The 19,072-nt window shown below is 40.1% G+C and overlaps 1 protein-coding gene across 3 annotated transcripts in view; it reads left to right on the top strand.

Annotated features, from left to right (window-relative positions):
* Window positions 1-19,072, top strand: part of MED14 (mediator complex subunit 14) — a 91,147-nt gene that overhangs the window by 55,238 nt on the left and 16,837 nt on the right. For 2 of the 3 annotated variants that reach the window (XM_039475385.2, XM_039475383.2), the window contains exons 17-24: window positions 765-925; window positions 1,010-1,156; window positions 1,809-1,900; window positions 2,834-2,986; window positions 3,622-3,891; window positions 8,912-9,052; window positions 12,264-12,375; window positions 17,339-17,470. In XM_039475385.2, coding sequence (XP_039331319.1) covers window positions 765-925; window positions 1,010-1,156; window positions 1,809-1,900; window positions 2,834-2,986; window positions 3,622-3,891; window positions 8,912-9,052; window positions 12,264-12,375; window positions 17,339-17,470 — 1,208 coding nt within the window. The remainder of the gene's footprint in view (window positions 1-764; window positions 926-1,009; window positions 1,157-1,808; window positions 1,901-2,833; window positions 2,987-3,621; window positions 3,892-8,911; window positions 9,053-12,263; window positions 12,376-17,338; window positions 17,471-19,072) is intronic. The other variant, XM_039475384.2, reaches the window with a different exon arrangement.

Genomic DNA, 19,072 nt, shown 5'->3' with positions numbered 1-19,072 from the left:
GCCTCTAGAGGAGGTGGTAGCAAAGTGGGGATAACGAACCTGGAATTTTATCGTGGTTATTCAGTCAGTGAACAAGATTTCGTTTCACTGCAAGGGAGAATTAACATACATGGGGCCAGGCTTGGTGTGCACCTGTAATTCCAGCTACTCGGGAAGCTGAGGTGGGAGGATCGCTCAGGAGTTCAAGGCCAGCCTGGGCAACACAGCAAGACTCCATCTCTTAAAAAACCAAAACATACGAATACCTGCTATGTCAGCCACATAAGCACTTTCATTTTCTTTGTCAATGACACATAAAGTAATTCTTCATCTCTGTTTTATAGTTGGGAAATTCAGAGACACTAAATGTGGCTGAGTCAGAGTTAGAATGAAGGTCTCTGACTCCAAGGCCCTTATTCTTTGTACAGTATTATCCCGTCTTCAAAGAGTGGTTTTATAAGGGTTTGTTCTGGTTAGCTTTTCCTTGAAGATCTTCTAGATATATTTGTAGAAAACCAGTATTCTTAATTTTCATTCTGTAGAATTGTAGTCTTTTTTAAAGAACAAAATTATGAATAAAGACAAACATCACTAAAATGAGAGTTCTCATCCATATTGATGTGAATGGAAATGGATTAAGTACTATTGATTACTGTGAACTGTTTGCAGAAGGTATCTATATGTGGAGTTTGAACTGAAGCTCTGATGTCATACCCTGCCTGTCATTGTGTACATTGTGCTTTGTCTATGTAAAGTATACTTCATATGCTGTGTTTTATCACCAGAATTCCTCCCTGTAAGGGTATAACTGAGGAAACCCAAAAGGCTCTGGACCGCTCTCTTCTCGATTGCACTTTCCGATTACAAGGTAGAAATAACCGCACGTGGGTAGCAGAGTTAGTGTTTGCGAATTGCCCGCTTAATGGCACTTCTACTAGGGAGCAAGGTGAGATGTTTCATACATTTTGTCTTTGCAGATTTCTGGATTTTTAAAGTATCGATTACTATTAATATTCTCTTAATCTTACAGGACCATCCCGGCACGTTTACCTGACATATGAAAATCTGTTGTCTGAGCCTGTTGGTGGTAGAAAAGTGGTTGAAATGTTTCTTAATGACTGGAATAGTATTGCACGATTATATGAGTGTGTGTTGGAATTTGCACGTTCTCTACCAGGTACATGTAATAATCTCCTTTTTAAATAAGAAGAAAAGCCCACCCCTCCCCCTTTTTTTAACCAAAGAAGTAAAACATATACAGTGTTAAAGACAAAAAAAATCAAAATTATATCTAATAAAACTTAAGTGTTCCTTTCACTTCAGACTTCAGTTTCCTTTCCCTAAACACAACCACTGTTAACTTTCTTTTGTTTGCAGAAATTATACACACAGGTATACTGTCTCGTAATAATAGTGCCTATTTACTGTGTGCCATACGATATAATAAACTGTATGTGTTAACTCATTTAATCTTCACAATCACAATTATGAGGTGGGTATTATTCCTCATTTTACAGAATAAAACAAGTTGCAGAGACTAAGAACTTTGCATAAAGTCCCATAGCTAGTGAGTGGTAGAGTTGGAATTGGAACCCTCCCACCGCTATGCCAGATGCTTCAGTATGTCTCACCTGCCCTTGCCCACTTTTGTAGAAATGGAAGCATATTACCTATTTATGCTGTTGCTTTTTTTTTTTTTTTTTAACTAAATTACTTAACTAGAGACCTGTCTTGGCATATAATATTGCCAAAATGCCCTCTTAATCAAATTTGTATTTTAAAATTTTGCATGTATAATATTAATCTTCTTTTTATTTTCTTCTGTTTAGACATACCTGCTCATCTAAATATTTTCTCAGAAGTTCGAGTTTATAATTACCGAAAACTTATCCTGTGTTATGGAACCACCAAGGGAAGCTCAGTAAGTCTATTAATTAAAATGCTGAACTTCCTGTCTTATGAATATTTTAAAAATCAAGATTTCAAAAAACATGAAAATTACCTTAATATAAGTAAGAGCTCAAGTAAAAGGGATAAAATGGTAAATTTTAAATGTTTCGTGGCTATAAATATAGTATACTACAATGCTTAACTTCTTAAATTGATAAGAAAAATAATACTCTGTGATGGGGTATGTGATCTTGAAGCATTTTGGACAAGGTAATATACTGTTGGTATTTGTATTTCTTCACTGATTCCAAATTTGCTTGGCAATGTGATTATTATAAGGAAAATTATGTATGAGTGGTTATAACAATGTGGTATGGTTTTGCTTTTGGTCACATGAATGTTAACATTGTTTCATCTTATTTTAATCTTGAAGTATTTCCTGTAATCTATAGTTCTTTATTTTTTCCCCACCTCATATGTAAAGTCCTAGAAATGTAGTATAAAAATACAGCCAGCAGGCTTCTCTCTAGACTTCTGCATCAAGTAATGTCAGGTTACTTGAGTGTTTTAAAATCTATTAACCAAGTGTATCTGTGTTCGGAGTGGCTTCCTTCCCCTTTATGACAGTGCTTTTTAGTTGGTGGTACCAAGAGTGTGACTCTTCTTCAGTTCAAGAGAAAAACGAAAAGAAACACTAATGATAGTTTTCAAATAAAGTTTAGTAAAGAAAGTTATTTTAATGCCTTTCTGTTTTATTTAGTAAAAGAGGGCTAACACTGGTCAGGAAGTGTATTGTTCCATATTAATAGCACATCTGGAGTTCGAATCCAGTCTTATTTTATTGCTTGTTTAAAAAAAAACCTCATTTAGATTTTTGGCATTTTGCCTTACTTTTAACATTTTTTTCTCCTACTTGAATCTGTTACTTTCTCAGTTTCTGAAACATGTGATGTTTTTGCTTTAGATTAGTATCCAATGGAATTCAATCCATCAGAAATTCCATATTTCTTTGGGAACTGTTGGCCCAAACTCAGGTTGCAGTAACTGTCACAATACCATTCTCCATCAGCTTCAAGAAATGTTCAACAAAACACCAAATGTGGTTCAGTTATTACAGGTAATGAAGTTTATTTTCTGTCTAAAACTAAGACTTAGTATGCCAGGTATGGTGGCTCACACCTATAATCCTAACACTTTGGGAGGCCGAGGCAGAAGGGTTGCTTGTGCTCAGGAATTCAAGACCAGCTTGAGCAATGTGGTAACACCCTGTCTCTACAAAAATACAAAAATTAGCCAGGTGTGGTGATGCATGCCTGTAGACCCGGCTACTTGGAAGGCTGAAGTGAGAGGATCACCTGAGCCTGGGGAGGTCAGGGCTGCAGTGAGCCATGATTGTGCCAGTGCGGTCCAGTCTGGGTGTCAGAGTGAGACCCTTTCTCAAAAAACAAAGAAAAAAAAACCCCCAGCACTTACTGTCTCAGGCAAAACTCTTCAAAAGATCGTGGGGACTTAACTTGTCTTTAATGACTAAGGCTGATAACTTTTGTCTTTTTTATCTTGAACACTTTTTTGAGAATCTTTTTTGATTCAATGTGGACTCAGTGATCTAGTTCGCATTCTCTTCAAGGGGAAGTTTTATAGAATGTGCTAGAAGGATGTTGTCTCATTTGTGACAGTTATATACTGAAAATTCTGACGTTTTAACATCTGTACAGAAACTGGCTCCTCTCACTGTGTTTTTGTTCCTTATAGGTACTGTTTGATACTCAGGCTCCATTAAATGCCATCAACAAACTCCCCACTGTGCCAATGTTGGGCTTGACCCAGAGAACCAACACTGCATACCAGTGCTTCTCCATTCTGCCACAGTCGTCCACCCACATCAGACTGGCCTTCAGGAACATGTATTGCATTGATATATACTGCCGGAGTCGAGGTGTTGTGGCAATACGGGATGGTGCCTATAGTCTTTTTGATAACAGCAAATTAGTTGAAGGTTTTTATCCTGCACCAGGACTAAAGGTAATAGACTTTAGTGTTATAACATGAGTAAACATAAAAATCATCTCTAAAATAATTTCTTTGAGGGGGAAATAATGGGGAAAAGCAACAAATTCCTGTTTAAATTTAACAAGTAGCAATGTTAATTCATCATCTCTGCAATTTCATTCTGAAGGTGCTGGTACTTCTGATAAAGTGCCGTGCTTATGTGTGTGAGATGATTAAAAGTCCTTTTCTTTATATTCATACCTTTTGATCAGTAGGGTAAAGATACTAAAAAGAGTTATATTTGCTCTTTGAACTTTAGGGAACTTTAAAAGTAGTTTTTATCATTGATTTTTAAAAAGGTTTGGTTACTGATTCTACTGTGATGCTTATTTATTTATTTATTTATTTTTGAGACAGAGTGTCACCGTGTCACCCAGGCTGGAGTGCAACAGCATGATTTTGGCTCACTCGTGCCTCAGCCTCCTCAGTAGCTGAGATTATAGGCATCTGCCACCATGCCTGGCTAATTTTTATATTTTTAGTAGAGATAGGGTTTCATCATGTGGGCCAGGCTGGTCTCGAACTCCTGACCTCAGGTGATCCACCTGCCTCAGCCTCCCAAAGTGCTAGGATTACAGGCGTGAGACCCTGTGCCTGGCCTGATGCTTTTTTTTTTTTTTTTGAGACGGAGTTTCGCTCTTGTTACCCAGGCTGGAGTGCAATGGCGCAATCTCGGCTCACCGCAACCTCCACCTCATGGGTTCAGGCAATTCTCCTGCCTCAGCCTCCTGAGTAGCTCGGATTACAAGCACGCGCCACCATGCCCAGCTAATTTTTTGTATTTGTAGTAGAGATGGGGTTTCACCATGTGGACCAGGATGGTCTCGATCTCTTGACCTCGTGATCCGCCTGCCTCGGCCTCCCAAAGTGCTGGGATTACAGGCTTGAGCCATCGTGCCTGGCTCCTGATGCTTTTTAAAAATGTAAGATCGTGGACCACAACTGTCAGAGTGGTTAACTGATGTGATAGCTCAGTTGTATGTATTTATAGTTTAGAATCAAATAAATTGAAAAGGCTTGATTTGAAAAATAGTCTCCGGCAACCTACTCTTGTCATTTTCTTGCTCCCCAGATGCCCTGTTTTGAATTCTTATATAGCTGATTCTCTTGGTATTTATATCTTTATCTCTAACTAGAATGCCCACATTGCCATTTGTTTACTTTTTGGTTGATGGCATTGTCTGATTCTCATAATGGAAGATTAATATTCTTTTTTTTGTTTTGTTTTGTTTTGGAGACAAAGTTTTGTTCTGTCCTTCAGACTGGAGTGCAGTGATATGATCATGGCTCACTGCAGCCTCAACCCATCCTCCCACCTCAGTTTCCCCAGTAGCTGGGACCACACCCAGATAATTTTTTTTTTTTTTTTTTTTTTTTTTTTTTGAGACGGAGTTTCGCTCTTGTTACCCAGGCTGGAGTGCAATGGCGCGATCTCGGCTCACTGCAACTTCCGCCTCCTGGGCTCAGGCAATTCTCCTGCCTCAGCCTCCTGAGTAGCTGGGATTACAGGCACACACCACCATGCCCAGCTAATTTTTTTTGTATTTTTAGTAGAGACGGGGTTTCACCATGTTGACCAGGATGGTCTCGATCTCTTGACCTCGTGATCCACCCGCCTCGGCCTCCCAAAGTGCTGGGATTACAGGCTTGAGCCACCGCGCCCGGCCGGCCACACCCAGATAACTTTTATGTTTTTTTTGTAGAGATGGGGTTTTGTTGTGTTGCCCATGCTTTAATTCTTATTAAATTCTTCTTTATATGTGCCTTCCCCCTTCCAGGCTGCACTCAGTACATAAACACATTTGTCTTTCCTCCTATCTTTGTAACATGGTTAGGTAGCAATTTTGATTAGATCATTTTTCAGTGTTTGCACTGTTATGAATATGTAAGCACTGCTGTAACCAAGCTTACTATGATTATTTTTCCTGTCTTGCTCAACATTGTATTTTATTGGTAATTATTAATTGGGTCTTTTTTTTTTTTTTGGTTTTGCTTTCTCTGTACCTATTGCTAATTAACCTTAAACTATCTCCTACTTATGTAACTCCTTTTGGTATGTTCAGACATATCAGATGCCTTACTGATTTCATCTTGAAGAAATCTCTTCAATAGGCCTCCAACCTGCTCTAATTTGGACTGATAGCAGTCTGGGCCTTTTACACAGTGTTGGCTTAGGTATCTGCAAAAGGATGAACGGGGAGACTCCTTTAGCTCTCTTTTATGTTGCACATTTCATGCCTTGTGTTGCAGGCCCCTTGGTTTTTTTCTCTTGGTTTACTTCATTGTTTTGATTATTGGGATAAGGTACATAGAGGGTGGGGAGTTAATTTGAGATCTTGTACGTCTGAAAGCATCTTTAGTTTACCCTCATCTAACTGAAGTGGCTAGAAATAGAATTCTAGGTTGCAGTCATTTTCTGTAAAGTTTGAAGATACTGCTTCATTGCCTCCTAGCTTCCATTGTGATTATTGAGATGTGTAATGCTGTTTTAATTCTTAAACATTATGTGACTTGAGTGGGCTCTTTCAGTCTGAAAACTTACATCCTTTTGCTTTGGGAAATCTTACAGTATTTATTGATTCATCTCTGTTGTTTTCTGTGGTAGCTCGGTCAGGTACTCCTAATGTTCTGATGCTAGGCATTGTGGACTTATCCTCCAATTTTCTTGTCTCTTCTGGTTTTTTTGTCTCTTTGTTTCTGGGAGATACCTCACTTTTTCCTCTAATCCCTCTAATTTTCATTTCTACCAACGTTTTATTTTGGCCATCCTTTAAACATTTTTTCAGAAGGTCTTTCTTGTTTCTAAACGTTTATTTTAAACATTCTATTATATGGCGACATTACTTTTTCTTCTTTTTATCTTATATAATCTCTATTCACCTTGCTTTTGTCGGGTGGGGGTGTGGTATTGATCTCTTTTATGTTAGTGTCTTTCCTCAAATGTTAAGTGATTCTTAACTGTCTGCTCTTATTTAAAAGTAAGACTTATTGACTGTGGTCTTCATTGCAGGATGATCTCCTTAGGGCATTTCTTTGGGAAACTTCCAATATCAGTAGCTTTAGGTCTTTTTGTTAGGCTGGTGTGAGTACCAAGAGAAGAGTATCCAAATCTTCTGCATAGATGGTATGCATCTGGCTCTCAATTTCGGGAAAGTCAAATGAGAATACGAGTATTCTCAACTTTATATAGACTTTGATCCCCATTTTTTTATATGGTAGTCCTCTCAGTTGATCTTTGGTGTCCCCCAAGTCAGAGATCCTCCTCCAGGGTGGAAGAGATCAAACGAGCTAAATGAGAGTAGCAGAGGGTCTGGGAGGGTCTAAGCGTCTCTTAGACTTTCACTTAGTCCTTCTGTTGTTAGTCCAACTTTTATCCCCACTTCCAAAGGTACCCATATTAGTCTATTTTCACATTGCTATAAAGATATTACCCGAGCCTGGATAATTTATAAAGGAAAGAGGTTTAATTGACTCACAGTTTCACAGGCTTAACAGTAAGCATGGCTAGGAGACCTCAGGAAATTTACAATCATGGTGGAAGGTAAAGGGAAGCAAGCATGTCTTATATGGTGGCAGGCAAGAGGCACGAGAGCAGAGGAGACTTCTTATAAAACCATCAGAGCTCATGAGAACTCACTATCACGAGAACATCATGAGGGGAACTGTCCCCATAATCCAATCAATTGGTCCCTCTCTCAACACGTGGAGATTACAATTTGGGTTAAAATTCAAGATGAGATTTGGGTGGGGACACAGAGCCAAACCATATTAGTGCCTGATACTGCCCATTCCAAAGTGTCTTGGGGATCTGGATGGAAATAGCTTGCTTCTTGGCTTTTCCCACAGTTTACTTAGGATACAACTTTCTCACATTGGGTCATTCTAGTTGCTACTTAGCCATCTGCTTTGCAGCCTCCAGGATATATTGCTATTTTTTCTCTTCTATTTTTTTTGTCTTTGTTACTTATTGCTTCAAAAAATTTTTTCCAGTAGTTTTAGTGGGGAGAGAATGCAATGTGTGTTGTGGGCCCATCATCTTTAATTAAAAGTAGACTGTGGACTTTTTTTTTTTGAGACAGGGTCTTGCTCTGTCGCCCAGGCTGGAGTGCAGTGGTGGGATCACAGCTCACTGCAGCCTCAACTTCCCGGGCTCAAACAGTCTTCCTATCTCATCCTCCCTGGTAGCTGGATCCACAGGTGTGCACCACCATTCCTGGCTGATGTTGTATTTTTTATAGAGATGAGGTTTTGCCATTGTTGCCCAGATTGGTCTTGCAAGGGATCTTCCCACCTCGGCCTCCCAAAGTGCTGAGATTATAGGCATGAGTCACCATGCTCAGCCCACTGTGGACTTTTAATAGCTCTCTAGTGATTCTGATAAGCTTATGATACACACACATACACACACACTTGAATACTGGGGATGTGAGGAATGTTAAAGAGAATCTGTGTTTGAAACACAAGCTCTGGTAACCTTACTCAGTTTTGACAATATGTAAAACAAGGCTGTCCTACTCTTAATGATTCAAGATTAAATCATATAATATAAAAAAGAAAAAATTAGATTGTTACTCAATTTTCCTTTCATATTTTCTAGTTTAAGAAGTGAGAGTGCTCACTAGCTGGTATATTTTCCAAGTCATTGAAGCTATGGCCAATATTTTTTTCATTTTTTACCCCCATTTCTGGATTAGAAGTTAGTAAGAAAATATGTAATCTGGTGGTAAGAGGTGCCAGGATGCACTTTTTTCTTCAACTTTTTGCTCAAACAATATTTCTTAGTTGATATGACTTTTTTCTTAGATTCTGTTTTTGTTAACTGTTTTCCTCAGTTTCCTCCTTCAAAATTAACAAAATTTATTCTAGGTTATCCTACTAATGGTTTTCAAGGATCAGCATACTATGTTTCTGTTGAAATATTCTAAATAATTTAAAATATTTTACTAATAATGTTAGGCAAAATAATCTAAATGTAACCTGTTTCTATCCGTAGACGTTCCTGAATATGTTTGTGGACAGCAATCAGGATGCTCGAAGAAGGTCTGTAAATGAGGACGATAATCCCCCTTCTCCCATAGGAGGAGATATGATGGATTCTTTAATATCGCAGCTCCAGCCACCACCCCAGCAACAGGTAAAATCTAGCCAAAATTCTAAATGGTACCACATTTCTGTAACTTCACAGGTTCTACAGGCGTCAGGGCTTCATTGAAAGACAAGGAGGTCATTGGTGGGCCTGAGATGCCCAAGAAATCCTTATGAAATAAAGAGTTGCAGAAGGAGGTAAGGAGGAGACTTCCAGTGACAGGAAATGAATACTGTTAGAAACAGCATTAATCTCAGATCATTCATGCACTTAAAATGATGTTATATGATTCCATGGGTGGAAATATCATCTGCAGGATCCGAGGTCTTTGAGAGAGTTTCCTCACCTGGTCTTGAAAGACAGATGCTGTTAAAGTAGAACACAGTGGACCAAATGTCTAGTGATGTTCAGCGGAGACTCCTACAGAGAACAGGTGGACAAATTTCCAGGGTTCTGTCCTCAGACCATTTGGATAAAAGCCACATTATAGAAACATAAGAGCTTTCAGTTCTGTCCTGTCACCTTTACATGTCTGAGAGTTGAACAGGCCCCAGGCCAGCCATTGTTCTCTCACTGAGCCTCCTGAAATAGAAGGTGAACAGTGATCGTTTAGCCCTTTAACAGTCCTGTGTGACTCCCTAGACTGGGAAATACCCATTGGGGCTGTAGACTCTGGGCTGGAGTCTTCAGTGGCTCCATTTTTAGTTGTATATGAGCACACACCCTGTAGGCAAGGCTCTTTGGTACAGCCTTTAGTTTTGTTTCACAAAATAGCTCACTGCTTTTCACCCAGAAACTTTCATGAATAGCATTGCTTGAAACCAGCACTGTGCAGAGAGTCCTCTTAGCTTATTTTATTGCTTAGCTTCTGATCTGACTACTTAGTGACTACAACTTCCCAGTGCTTACATCTTTGAAAAAGTACTAGGTTCTTACTAGAAGGAGAGTTTTGTGGAAGGTGTATTATTCCTGGCAGCTATTTAGGGTTACTCGTCTTCTCACTGTTTCCCATCTTGGCCTTCATTTGGAACAGGGAAGCTCAGTAAAGGTCTATGCCAATGTCTCTATGTAGCCAAGGCACGGGGCTCTTGTGACAGACATTGACTCAGATGAGATACTAGCCCTCTAAAGATGCTGGGCCACCATGGAAGAAAAGTACCTTGGCTCAGCAGATACCAGACCAGCTTTTTTCTTGTGGAAGCGACTTCATTGCATTTTCGATGGAGCAGGGGATCAGCCACATCCTTTGGGGGAAAGATGTAACTGAGATGGGCTGCTGATGACCATGGCTGTAGCAGGGCCAGTGTTATAGAGGGAATGGAGGGAGAATGTGGTCCATTACTCTCTTCCTCTCCCAAAATAAATTGTTCGTTGGCCCCTCTATAATTATTTTATTTTATTTATTTATTTATTTTTGAGACGGAGTTTCGCTCTCGTTGCCCAGGCTGGAGTGCAATGGTGCGATCTCGGCTCACCACAACTTCTGCCTCCCGGGTTCAAGAGAGTCTCCTGCCTCAGCCTCCCGAGTAGCTGGGACTACAGGCATGCGCCACCATGCCCGGCTAATTTTGTATTTTTATTAAGAGACAGGGTTTCTCCATGTTGGTCAGGCTGGTCTCGAACTCCCGATCTCAGGTGATCCGCCTGCCTCAGCTTCCCAAAGTGCTTTTGTTACTGAAAAAATCATAATTTGACACAGTGAGCACCTGCAGTGCTAGTTTATTAGATATTCTGATTTGGCTAAGAGCTCTGTACACCCGGTAGCATTTCATACTGAACATGAGATTTCTGACTAGGAAAACAGTTACAGGCTAAGTCAGAAGGATTAGAAGTGGGTAGATTGGCAAAAGGTTAGGATATTCTAGAAACAGAATTATTTGTCTTTGGGAAAACTTGAGGAATTTTCTGCTTTTTCTTGCTTGGCATTCAACCTACAGGTAGAGCTTTTTTTTATTTGTTTTGTTTTTAAGTTAAAAAGTTTGACAATACCAAGTCAGAATTATTTTAAAAGAATATTCATCTGCCATGGTTAAATGTCTTCTGTTGGTGGCTTTGACTTTACATACCTCCTAAAGAGTGAGTCTTTTATTGAGCAGTTTCAGTTTTCAGCTTTTTTGTGTTTATCAGATATCTGGGCTATACTTCTATTTGTAAACTATTCATCTCCCTGATAAGACGGTTGTGAGCAAAAAATGTTCATAAAGGGATTCAGGTACATTTTACTTGATGTTAGCAGGTAGCTTTTCTTCTTTTATATGCATAAGCTAGTCCATGAGAAAGGAAAGGAAGAAAAATATAAAAGTTTGTGACTATCATAGTTTTAATTAACAAGTTAGTGTGGCTTACGTCTCCAAACATAAAGGTACATTCTACGTTATTGGATAAAACAGTACTGGCAAATGTGTGATTTTGTAGCTTATGAGTTAGAAAGCCTGAATGCTATAATTTCTTTAAGATAGCATAGAAAGAATCAATTTTAAAAAAAGTAGACAATCTGGTTTTAAAAATAGGTAAAAGATTCAAGTCATTTCACATACTAGGATGTCCAAGTGGCCAGTAAGCACAGAAAAGGTATTCAAACACCATTTGCCATTGCAGAAATACAAATTAAAGCTACAATGAGATAATACTCCACACCTACAAAAATGGCTTTAAAAAAATAGATAATTATTTCCAACATTTGATATTAGGAACAACTGAAACCCTTATTTGCCACTAGAAAATGTATAAAATGTTACAACTACCTTGTGATAGTGATAAAGATGAGTAAAGCTCAGGCTGAACTACCATATTTCATTGATACTAAAGATGCACCAGTTTTTATCTACTGCTCAGAAAGAGAAAACACTGCCAGTTAAACTAACATTCCATAAATGGAAAGACATACCCTGATCTTAGAGATGTTGAAGTGTGGGGGAAAAATGTCTTAGAATCAATGAAATGGTAGATAAATGATAGAGATAAATCAGTGATATGCTAGATATAAAATGAGCAAAAAAAACATCTTGTGAGATAGAAAGCAATAGCATTGCAAGATCAGAAATGAGGATGTTGCTATTTTAAAACATTTTGGAAGTCAGGGTTTATAAAGACTTGTGTTGTTGATGTGTATTTACTTTGCACACTTTTATACCTCCTGTTTTCTCTTTGGTAACCAACAAAGTATGTAAATGTTAACACTGTAGCTATAATTAGGGAATGCCACACTCTTACGCTCCATGCAGTTGGCCATTTTACCAACGTTTAATTTTCTTTTCAGCCATTTCCAAAGCAGCCAGGAACATCAGGCGCTTATCCTCTTACTTCACCCCCTACATCTTATCACAGCACAGTCAATCAGTCTCCCTCTATGATGCACACACAGTCTCCAGGTAAGATACTACTTACTCTCTTGTCATGTTCAACTTTCAAATCCAAAACACACACACACACCCCACTTTGAGAAGCACTGTGCATCTAGCCTCAGGCTTCAGAGAGAATTCCCTTTCTGGTCTGTGGCTAGATAGTTGTCACTCATTTATTATGGAAGGTTTGTGAAGTCTGTGTCCAGGCTCAGGAGTACGTTAAAAGGCTTACATTAAGTGGAGGTGTCACCCAGAGCCACACTCACAGCACAGCTCCAGGGGGGTTCTAATCACAACATGGTCTATGTTACAGGTTGACAGACTCTGCTATGAGCCAAATCCTGCCTGCCACTTGTTTTTGTAAATAAAGTTTCACTGGAATGAAGCCACACTTGTCTATGTAGTGTCTATGGCTGCTTTCCCACCACAACAGCCCTTTACAGAAAAAGTTTACTAAGCCATGGAATAGGTGAAGGGTGGCCTGCCCCCAAGCTCCAGAGTTAGGCAGTGCATAGCCTGCTTGTCCAGACATAATGGCTTTGTTGGCAGCCCCATGAAGTGCACTGTAAAAGTGCTTGATAATGCCAAATGTTTGCTTTTAATTGAATGATTCAGTGGTATCTCTTGAGCACTTGGTCTGTGCCAACTGCTGCCTGGTGCTGGTGATTCAGCAGTGAACCAGATACCAGCCTTGCTCTTGAGCTTATCATCTAGCAAGGAAGATAGGTCATCAGATTTCTTGGGGAGAATGACCCTTGCCTACTAGGTCCTAGTAATATTTCCAGAGCATAATGATGGGTTTTTCAAAGAAAGTTTTAGCATAAAAGATGTGATATGTAATATAGGATAAAAAATGTGAGAAATTAAATGATTTTTAAAAGCATGCATAATAAAACCTTTTATCTACTGTAAATATATCAGTCCAATCAACTAAAGAATGCAGTAAAGTAGTTTTGTACTAACTGAGGGCATTCAGGCTTATCAGAAAACAGGACAAAACCAAATTGAATCCTGATTTTTAAGTAATAAACCCAACAAATACATCTGCTTTTAAGTTCTCACTGTGAAAAGCAGAATTTGCAGTGCATACTTTCCTCCTTTAGAAAATGCAAAAGAGGTTCTTTTTTTTTTTTTTTTTGACATGGAGTTTCGCTCTTGTTACCCAGGCTGGAGTGCAATGGCGCGATCTCGGCTCACCGCAACCTCCGCCTCCTGGGTTCAGGCAATTCTCCCGCCTCAGCCTCCTAAGAGGTTCTTTTATATATGTATATGTGTGTCTGTATATGAGAAATTTGTATTGACCGGTAGAATCTGTTAACCTGCAGGTGGGAGATATAATGACATCACTTATTCAGTAGCTAATTCCATTTGTAAAATGAGAATAATATAAAACCTTTTCCATAGAGATGTTGTGAGAATTGAATGAAATAGTTCATATAAAGTGTTTAGCCTGGGACATGGCACATGACAAATGCCTCATTGACCAGCCCATCGTAATCTGTCTTGTTGCCCAAATTCGGCCGCTTGACGTCCCGCACTGCCTAGGCACTCACACCCTGGCAGATCCCACCCCTACCACATCTCATACTTAGACAGTCATACTGCTCTTTACATTACTCTTCACATTACTTCAGTGATGTCGTTTTAAAAAAAAACAGATCCTCATTTTTAAAGTCTTTAAATTCGCTTTTATTTAGGGAGTGGGGTGTGTTTCCTCTGCTTAGATTCCTAGATAAACACTCTTCATCTGTAATGCCAAGTATGGTAAGTGTTACAAAAAGGGTCACTTAGGCTTTTGAAAGAGCATTCGATAAGGGGGTTTCGATTGTTTCTTTCCTGGGGATGCCTTGTTTGCCTCCCTCCTTTCGACACTGCTTAAGCTGAGACTTGAAGGGTGAGTAAGAGTTTCCCAGATGGAGGGACATGGACGAGGAAGATCTCGCAGGCAGACTGTGCAGGGTGTGTGGAGTCTGAACTCCCAGAAGATGGTAGACTGTTCCAAATGGCTGGTGTGTGGAGAGACAGAACTCTGTTCAAGATTTTGACCTCTATTGTATGGGTAAATAGGAAGCCATTGTTGGATTTTAGTCTGGGTTAAATTTGTACAACTGAAAGTGACAAGAGTGGTGGATGGGCAGATTTCACAGAGAAAGGAGCAAGTAGTTCTCCTGAACCTGGTGATTTTACAAGTTCCCAGAGATTCCTAAGTCAAGATGTTCAGTAGGCAGTTGGCTGTATGAGCCTGTGGCCCATCAGAGATGGTTGGACTACAGATGAAGGCTTGGAAGTTGTTGTTGTTGTGTCTAGGGTCATTGAACCCCAAGTGGGTTGTTGAGTCAGCCCCTAGGAATACCAGTGGTCAGTGAGTGGGGAAGCAGCAGCTAGGGAGGAAGTAGGCGAAACAGGAGAAACAGGGTTGTAGAACTCCATGGGAGTGTGTCTTTAGGATATGAGTCGACATTGTTTTTGTATAGTAGGAAGGGAAAAATATTTTGAAATAATTATAGTAGTAGACAAGCATATAGTACTATGTGCCAAGCTCTATTCTAAGCACTTTATCCATTTAATCCTCACAGCAAACCTGTGGTGTAGGTCCTATTGTTATTCCCATTTTATGAAGGAAAACTGAGACATGGAGAAGTTAGGTCACTCGTCCAGATACACAGCTAAATAAGTAAACATAAACGCTTAAAGCAGGCGTCCCCAAACTTTTTACACAGGGGGCCAGTTCACTGTCCCTCAGACCGTTGGAGGGCCGCCACATACTGTGCTCCTCTCACTGACCACCAATGAAAGAGGTGCCCCTTCCTGAAGTGTGGCGGGGGGCCGGATAAATGGCCTCAGGGAGCTGCATGCGGCCCGCGGGCCGTAGTTTGGGGACGCCTGACTTAAAGGTTAGTCAAGTTGATCAACATACTGATCGAAAGTAAGGCAGTGATTTAGGTATTACAGAACACAAAAATATGAAATTATCTCACATAGTACAGCCCCCCACCTTATTGCTCTCCGAGATTTTAGTTGCCTGAGGTGAACTGTAGACCAAAAATGAGCAAGTGTAGTACAATAAGATATTTAGAGACAGAGAGATACCATATTCACATAACTTTTATTACAACCTACTGCTAAGAGTGTTCTATTTTACTGTTATTGTTAATTTCTTACAATGCTTAATTTGTAAATTAAACTTTGTCATCTGTGTATATAGGGAAAAAAACAGGTTTCAATACTATCTGAGGTTTCAAGCATCCACTGGGGGGTCTTGGAACATCTCCTGTGGATAAGGCGGGGACTGCTCTAGTAGAGAATTTAAAACATGCTGATGTTAAAGATAATTATGATAATGTAGCAAGTGTTTAAATGTTGCATTTACTCATTGTTTTGGTAGCCATAGTTTGCCCTTTCATAATCATAAATTGAAATTCGTCCTGTGGCTTTAAATAAGTTAACGTTTCCCTGTTTTTTATATCTCCAATCTCAGTTTCTCCCTAAGCCTATTTTTTTTTTTTTTTTTTTTTTTTTTTTTTGAGACATAGTCTTGCTCTGTCACTCAGGCTAGAGTGCAATGACGCGATTTCAGCTCACTGCAACGTCCACCTCCCGGGTTCAAGCGATTCTCCTGCCTCAGCCTCCTGAATAGCTGGGATTACAGGCATGTGCCGCTGTGCCTGGCTAATTTTTGTATTTTTGGTAGAGACAGGATTTCATCATGTTGGCCAGGCTGGTCTCTAGTCCTGGCCTTAGTATTGTATTTTCTAGCTGCCTATTCTGCATCGTTTCCATGTAATGTCTGGTAGACACCTGAAACTCAGCATGGCCGAAACTAAACTCCGGATCTCTTCACTGCCCCAGTGGTCCTCTTCCCACAGACACCCCAGCTCAGTAAATGGCAGGCCCTTCCTTCCTGCGACTTGGGTCAAAGCTCTTTGAGTCATGCTGGATGTCCCTTTCTTTCATACCCATATTTGGTCATTTACAAAATACTGTCAGCTTGATTTTCAGAATTTACCCAGAATCCAACCACTTTTCACTACCATAGTCTGCCACCTTTACCCAAGCTACTCGTCCTCTCTCAGCTGAATTATTGCAGTCGTTTCTAACTGGTTTTCCTGTCCCTACCCCTACCCTTGCTCTGTAGTCTGTCCCACAGCAGCTAGAGTGATCCTTCTGAGACAGAAGTTCGTCCATGATTTCCGCTCCAAACTCTGCATTGGATTCCCATTCATTCAGGGTAAACCCTAAGTCCTTAGAGTGGCCCACAAGTCCCCATGTGATCTGGGATCCACCCCTTTTCCTCCAGCCTCCCTGGTGTCCTCTCTTCCCACTGCCCTGCTTGTTCACTCTGTTCTTGCCACACTGGCTTCCTCCCTGTTATTTATAACTGCTTCCACCTTTGGGACATTTGCACATCTGTTTGGCTGGAATAGCTCATCCCCTGGGTATCCTCATGTCTTGTCCTTCACTTTCTTCACATCTCAGTTCACATGCCCCTTCCTTAGAGAGGTCTTTTCTGATTGCTTTATATAAAGAACAGTCTTCACCTTCTTCACTACACGATATTGTCCCCTTACCCTGCTGTATTTTTTTCCATAGTGCTTACCTGACAGATACTTGTCTTTCTCATTCTATTAGAGTATAAGCTTTGTGAGGGCAGGAATTTTTGTCTCTTTTGTTAACTGCTGCATCCCCAATGCCTAGAACAGTGCTTGCCATGAAGTCGGCATTCAGGCCTTCTTGATGAATGAGTGCGTAACTGAATAAAAAGTACACTGGATTTTTTTTTTAATCAGTCAATATAAGAGCTAGAATTTGGGTCCATAGAATTGAACACTCTCTTTCGATAATGAAATCTTGCCAGTTTTTCTCTGTGTTATGTATATGGGAGCTTTACTACTTGTTTCTTTAGATTGTAGGAAGATTTTTAACTTGGAGTCCTTGGACAGGACATACAGTGTGTCCTGCAAGATTATCTATAATTATTTTCCTTTATTAGGAAATCTGCATGCTGCCAGCTCCCCCAGTGGGGCTTTGAGAGCCCCATCACCAGCGTCATTTGTTCCAACTCCTCCCCCATCCTCGCATGGAATCTCAATAGGACCAGGGGCCAGTTTTGCTAGTCCACATGGTGAGTCCATACATGGAAATTGATATAGCATAAGAGCTTGATGTGAAAATAATTTTTATTGAGTAAATTTTCTCCTTGCAAAATTAATACTTGTTTGTTGTTGAGGAATTAGCAAAAATATTGCTTAAGCAAAAAGAAAAATCAAATTTATCTAATCCCACTACACAGAGGTAATGACCAGTGAGTTCGTCTCTGCCTTGGACTCTCCCTTGCTGTCTCCATTGCTCTGCCTTGCCCTTCCTGTCACACGTGTCCTGCTTGCCTGCCTTCTCACGTTTCTGTTACTCTTGCTTGCCCTCTACCCAGCTGCTTGTCTCCCCACTCAACTACCTGCCCTTGCCCCCCTCAAATGGATACCCTAACATATGAATTGTTTTGAGACTTGGATTTTTTTAACTCAAAAATTTTATTTTGAATTGATTCAAATAGATAAAGAATAGAACAAGTAGTCGGTGAAATGTTTCCTTTTTATTCCACCAACCACCTAGTTCCTCTTCCCAGAAACATTTATATATTGTTGCAGAGCTGTTTTATGCATACATAAGCAAATACATGCATGTGTTCTTTCCTCTCTCGTTTACACACATGACAGCATACTGTACAGTGTTCAGTGCCATTTTCCCCTTAATATATCAGGAGTATCATGCCATAGAACATACATAGGGTCCTTAGTTTTTAAGCCGTGTAGCACCTGGGATTTTACTTTTTACTATTAATATTTGCAGGAACATTTCTGTCAGTAAAAACTCCACATCATTATACCATATGGCTTCGTAATATTCCCTTGTCTGGGCATACCATGACTTAACTGCTTTCCTCTTGTTATACATTTAGAACATTTCCATTTTTTTCACAATTAAAAATGGTGCCATCTGTGCTCACATCCATGATTATTTCCTTAAGTAAGTTCCAGAAGTGGAATTGTTGTCTCAAGGGGTTTGAGAACTTCTAAAGCTCTTGAAACATATTGCAAACTGTATCTGAGAGGCTGTACCAATTCCCCATACCAGAATGTCTGTTATCCTGCATCATTGCCAGCAGGGCCTGTTACATATTTTTTAAAATATGGCCATTTCGATAGGTGAAAAATGGTATCTCATTGTTTAATATGTTTCTTTGTTAGTGAAGTTAATTGAATCCTTTTTGGTTGGTCTTTGTTTTTTGGTGACGGTGGGGCGGGGAGGGTTGGCTGTTTTTTTTGAGACAGGGTCTCGGGCTGGGTGCGGTGACTCACGCCTGTAATCCCAGGACTGTGGGATGCCAAGACGGGTGAATCATGAGGTCAGGAGTTCGAGACCAGCCTGACCAACATAGTGAAAGCTCGTCTGTATTCAAAATACAAAAATTAGCCAGTCGTGGTGGTGCGCGCCTGTAATCCCAGCTACTCAGGAGGCTGAGGCAGCAGAATCACTTGAACCCAGGTGGCCGAGGTTGCAGTGAACTGAGATCACACCACTGGACTCTAGCCTGGGTGACAGAGCAAGAGACTCCGTCTCAAAAAAAAAAAAAAAAAAAAAGACAGGGTCTCACTCTGTTACGCAATCTGGAGTGCAGTGGCACAAGTTTCAAATGATCCTCTTGCCTCAACCCCCTCCCCGGCAA

Source organism: Saimiri boliviensis, chromosome X, assembly GCF_048565385.1.
Source record: "Saimiri boliviensis isolate mSaiBol1 chromosome X, mSaiBol1.pri, whole genome shotgun sequence".
Lineage (NCBI taxonomy): Eukaryota > Metazoa > Chordata > Mammalia > Primates > Cebidae > Saimiri > Saimiri boliviensis.
Note: the sequence above shows the minus strand (reverse complement) of the source record. Positions and strands in the feature narration are given on the sequence as shown.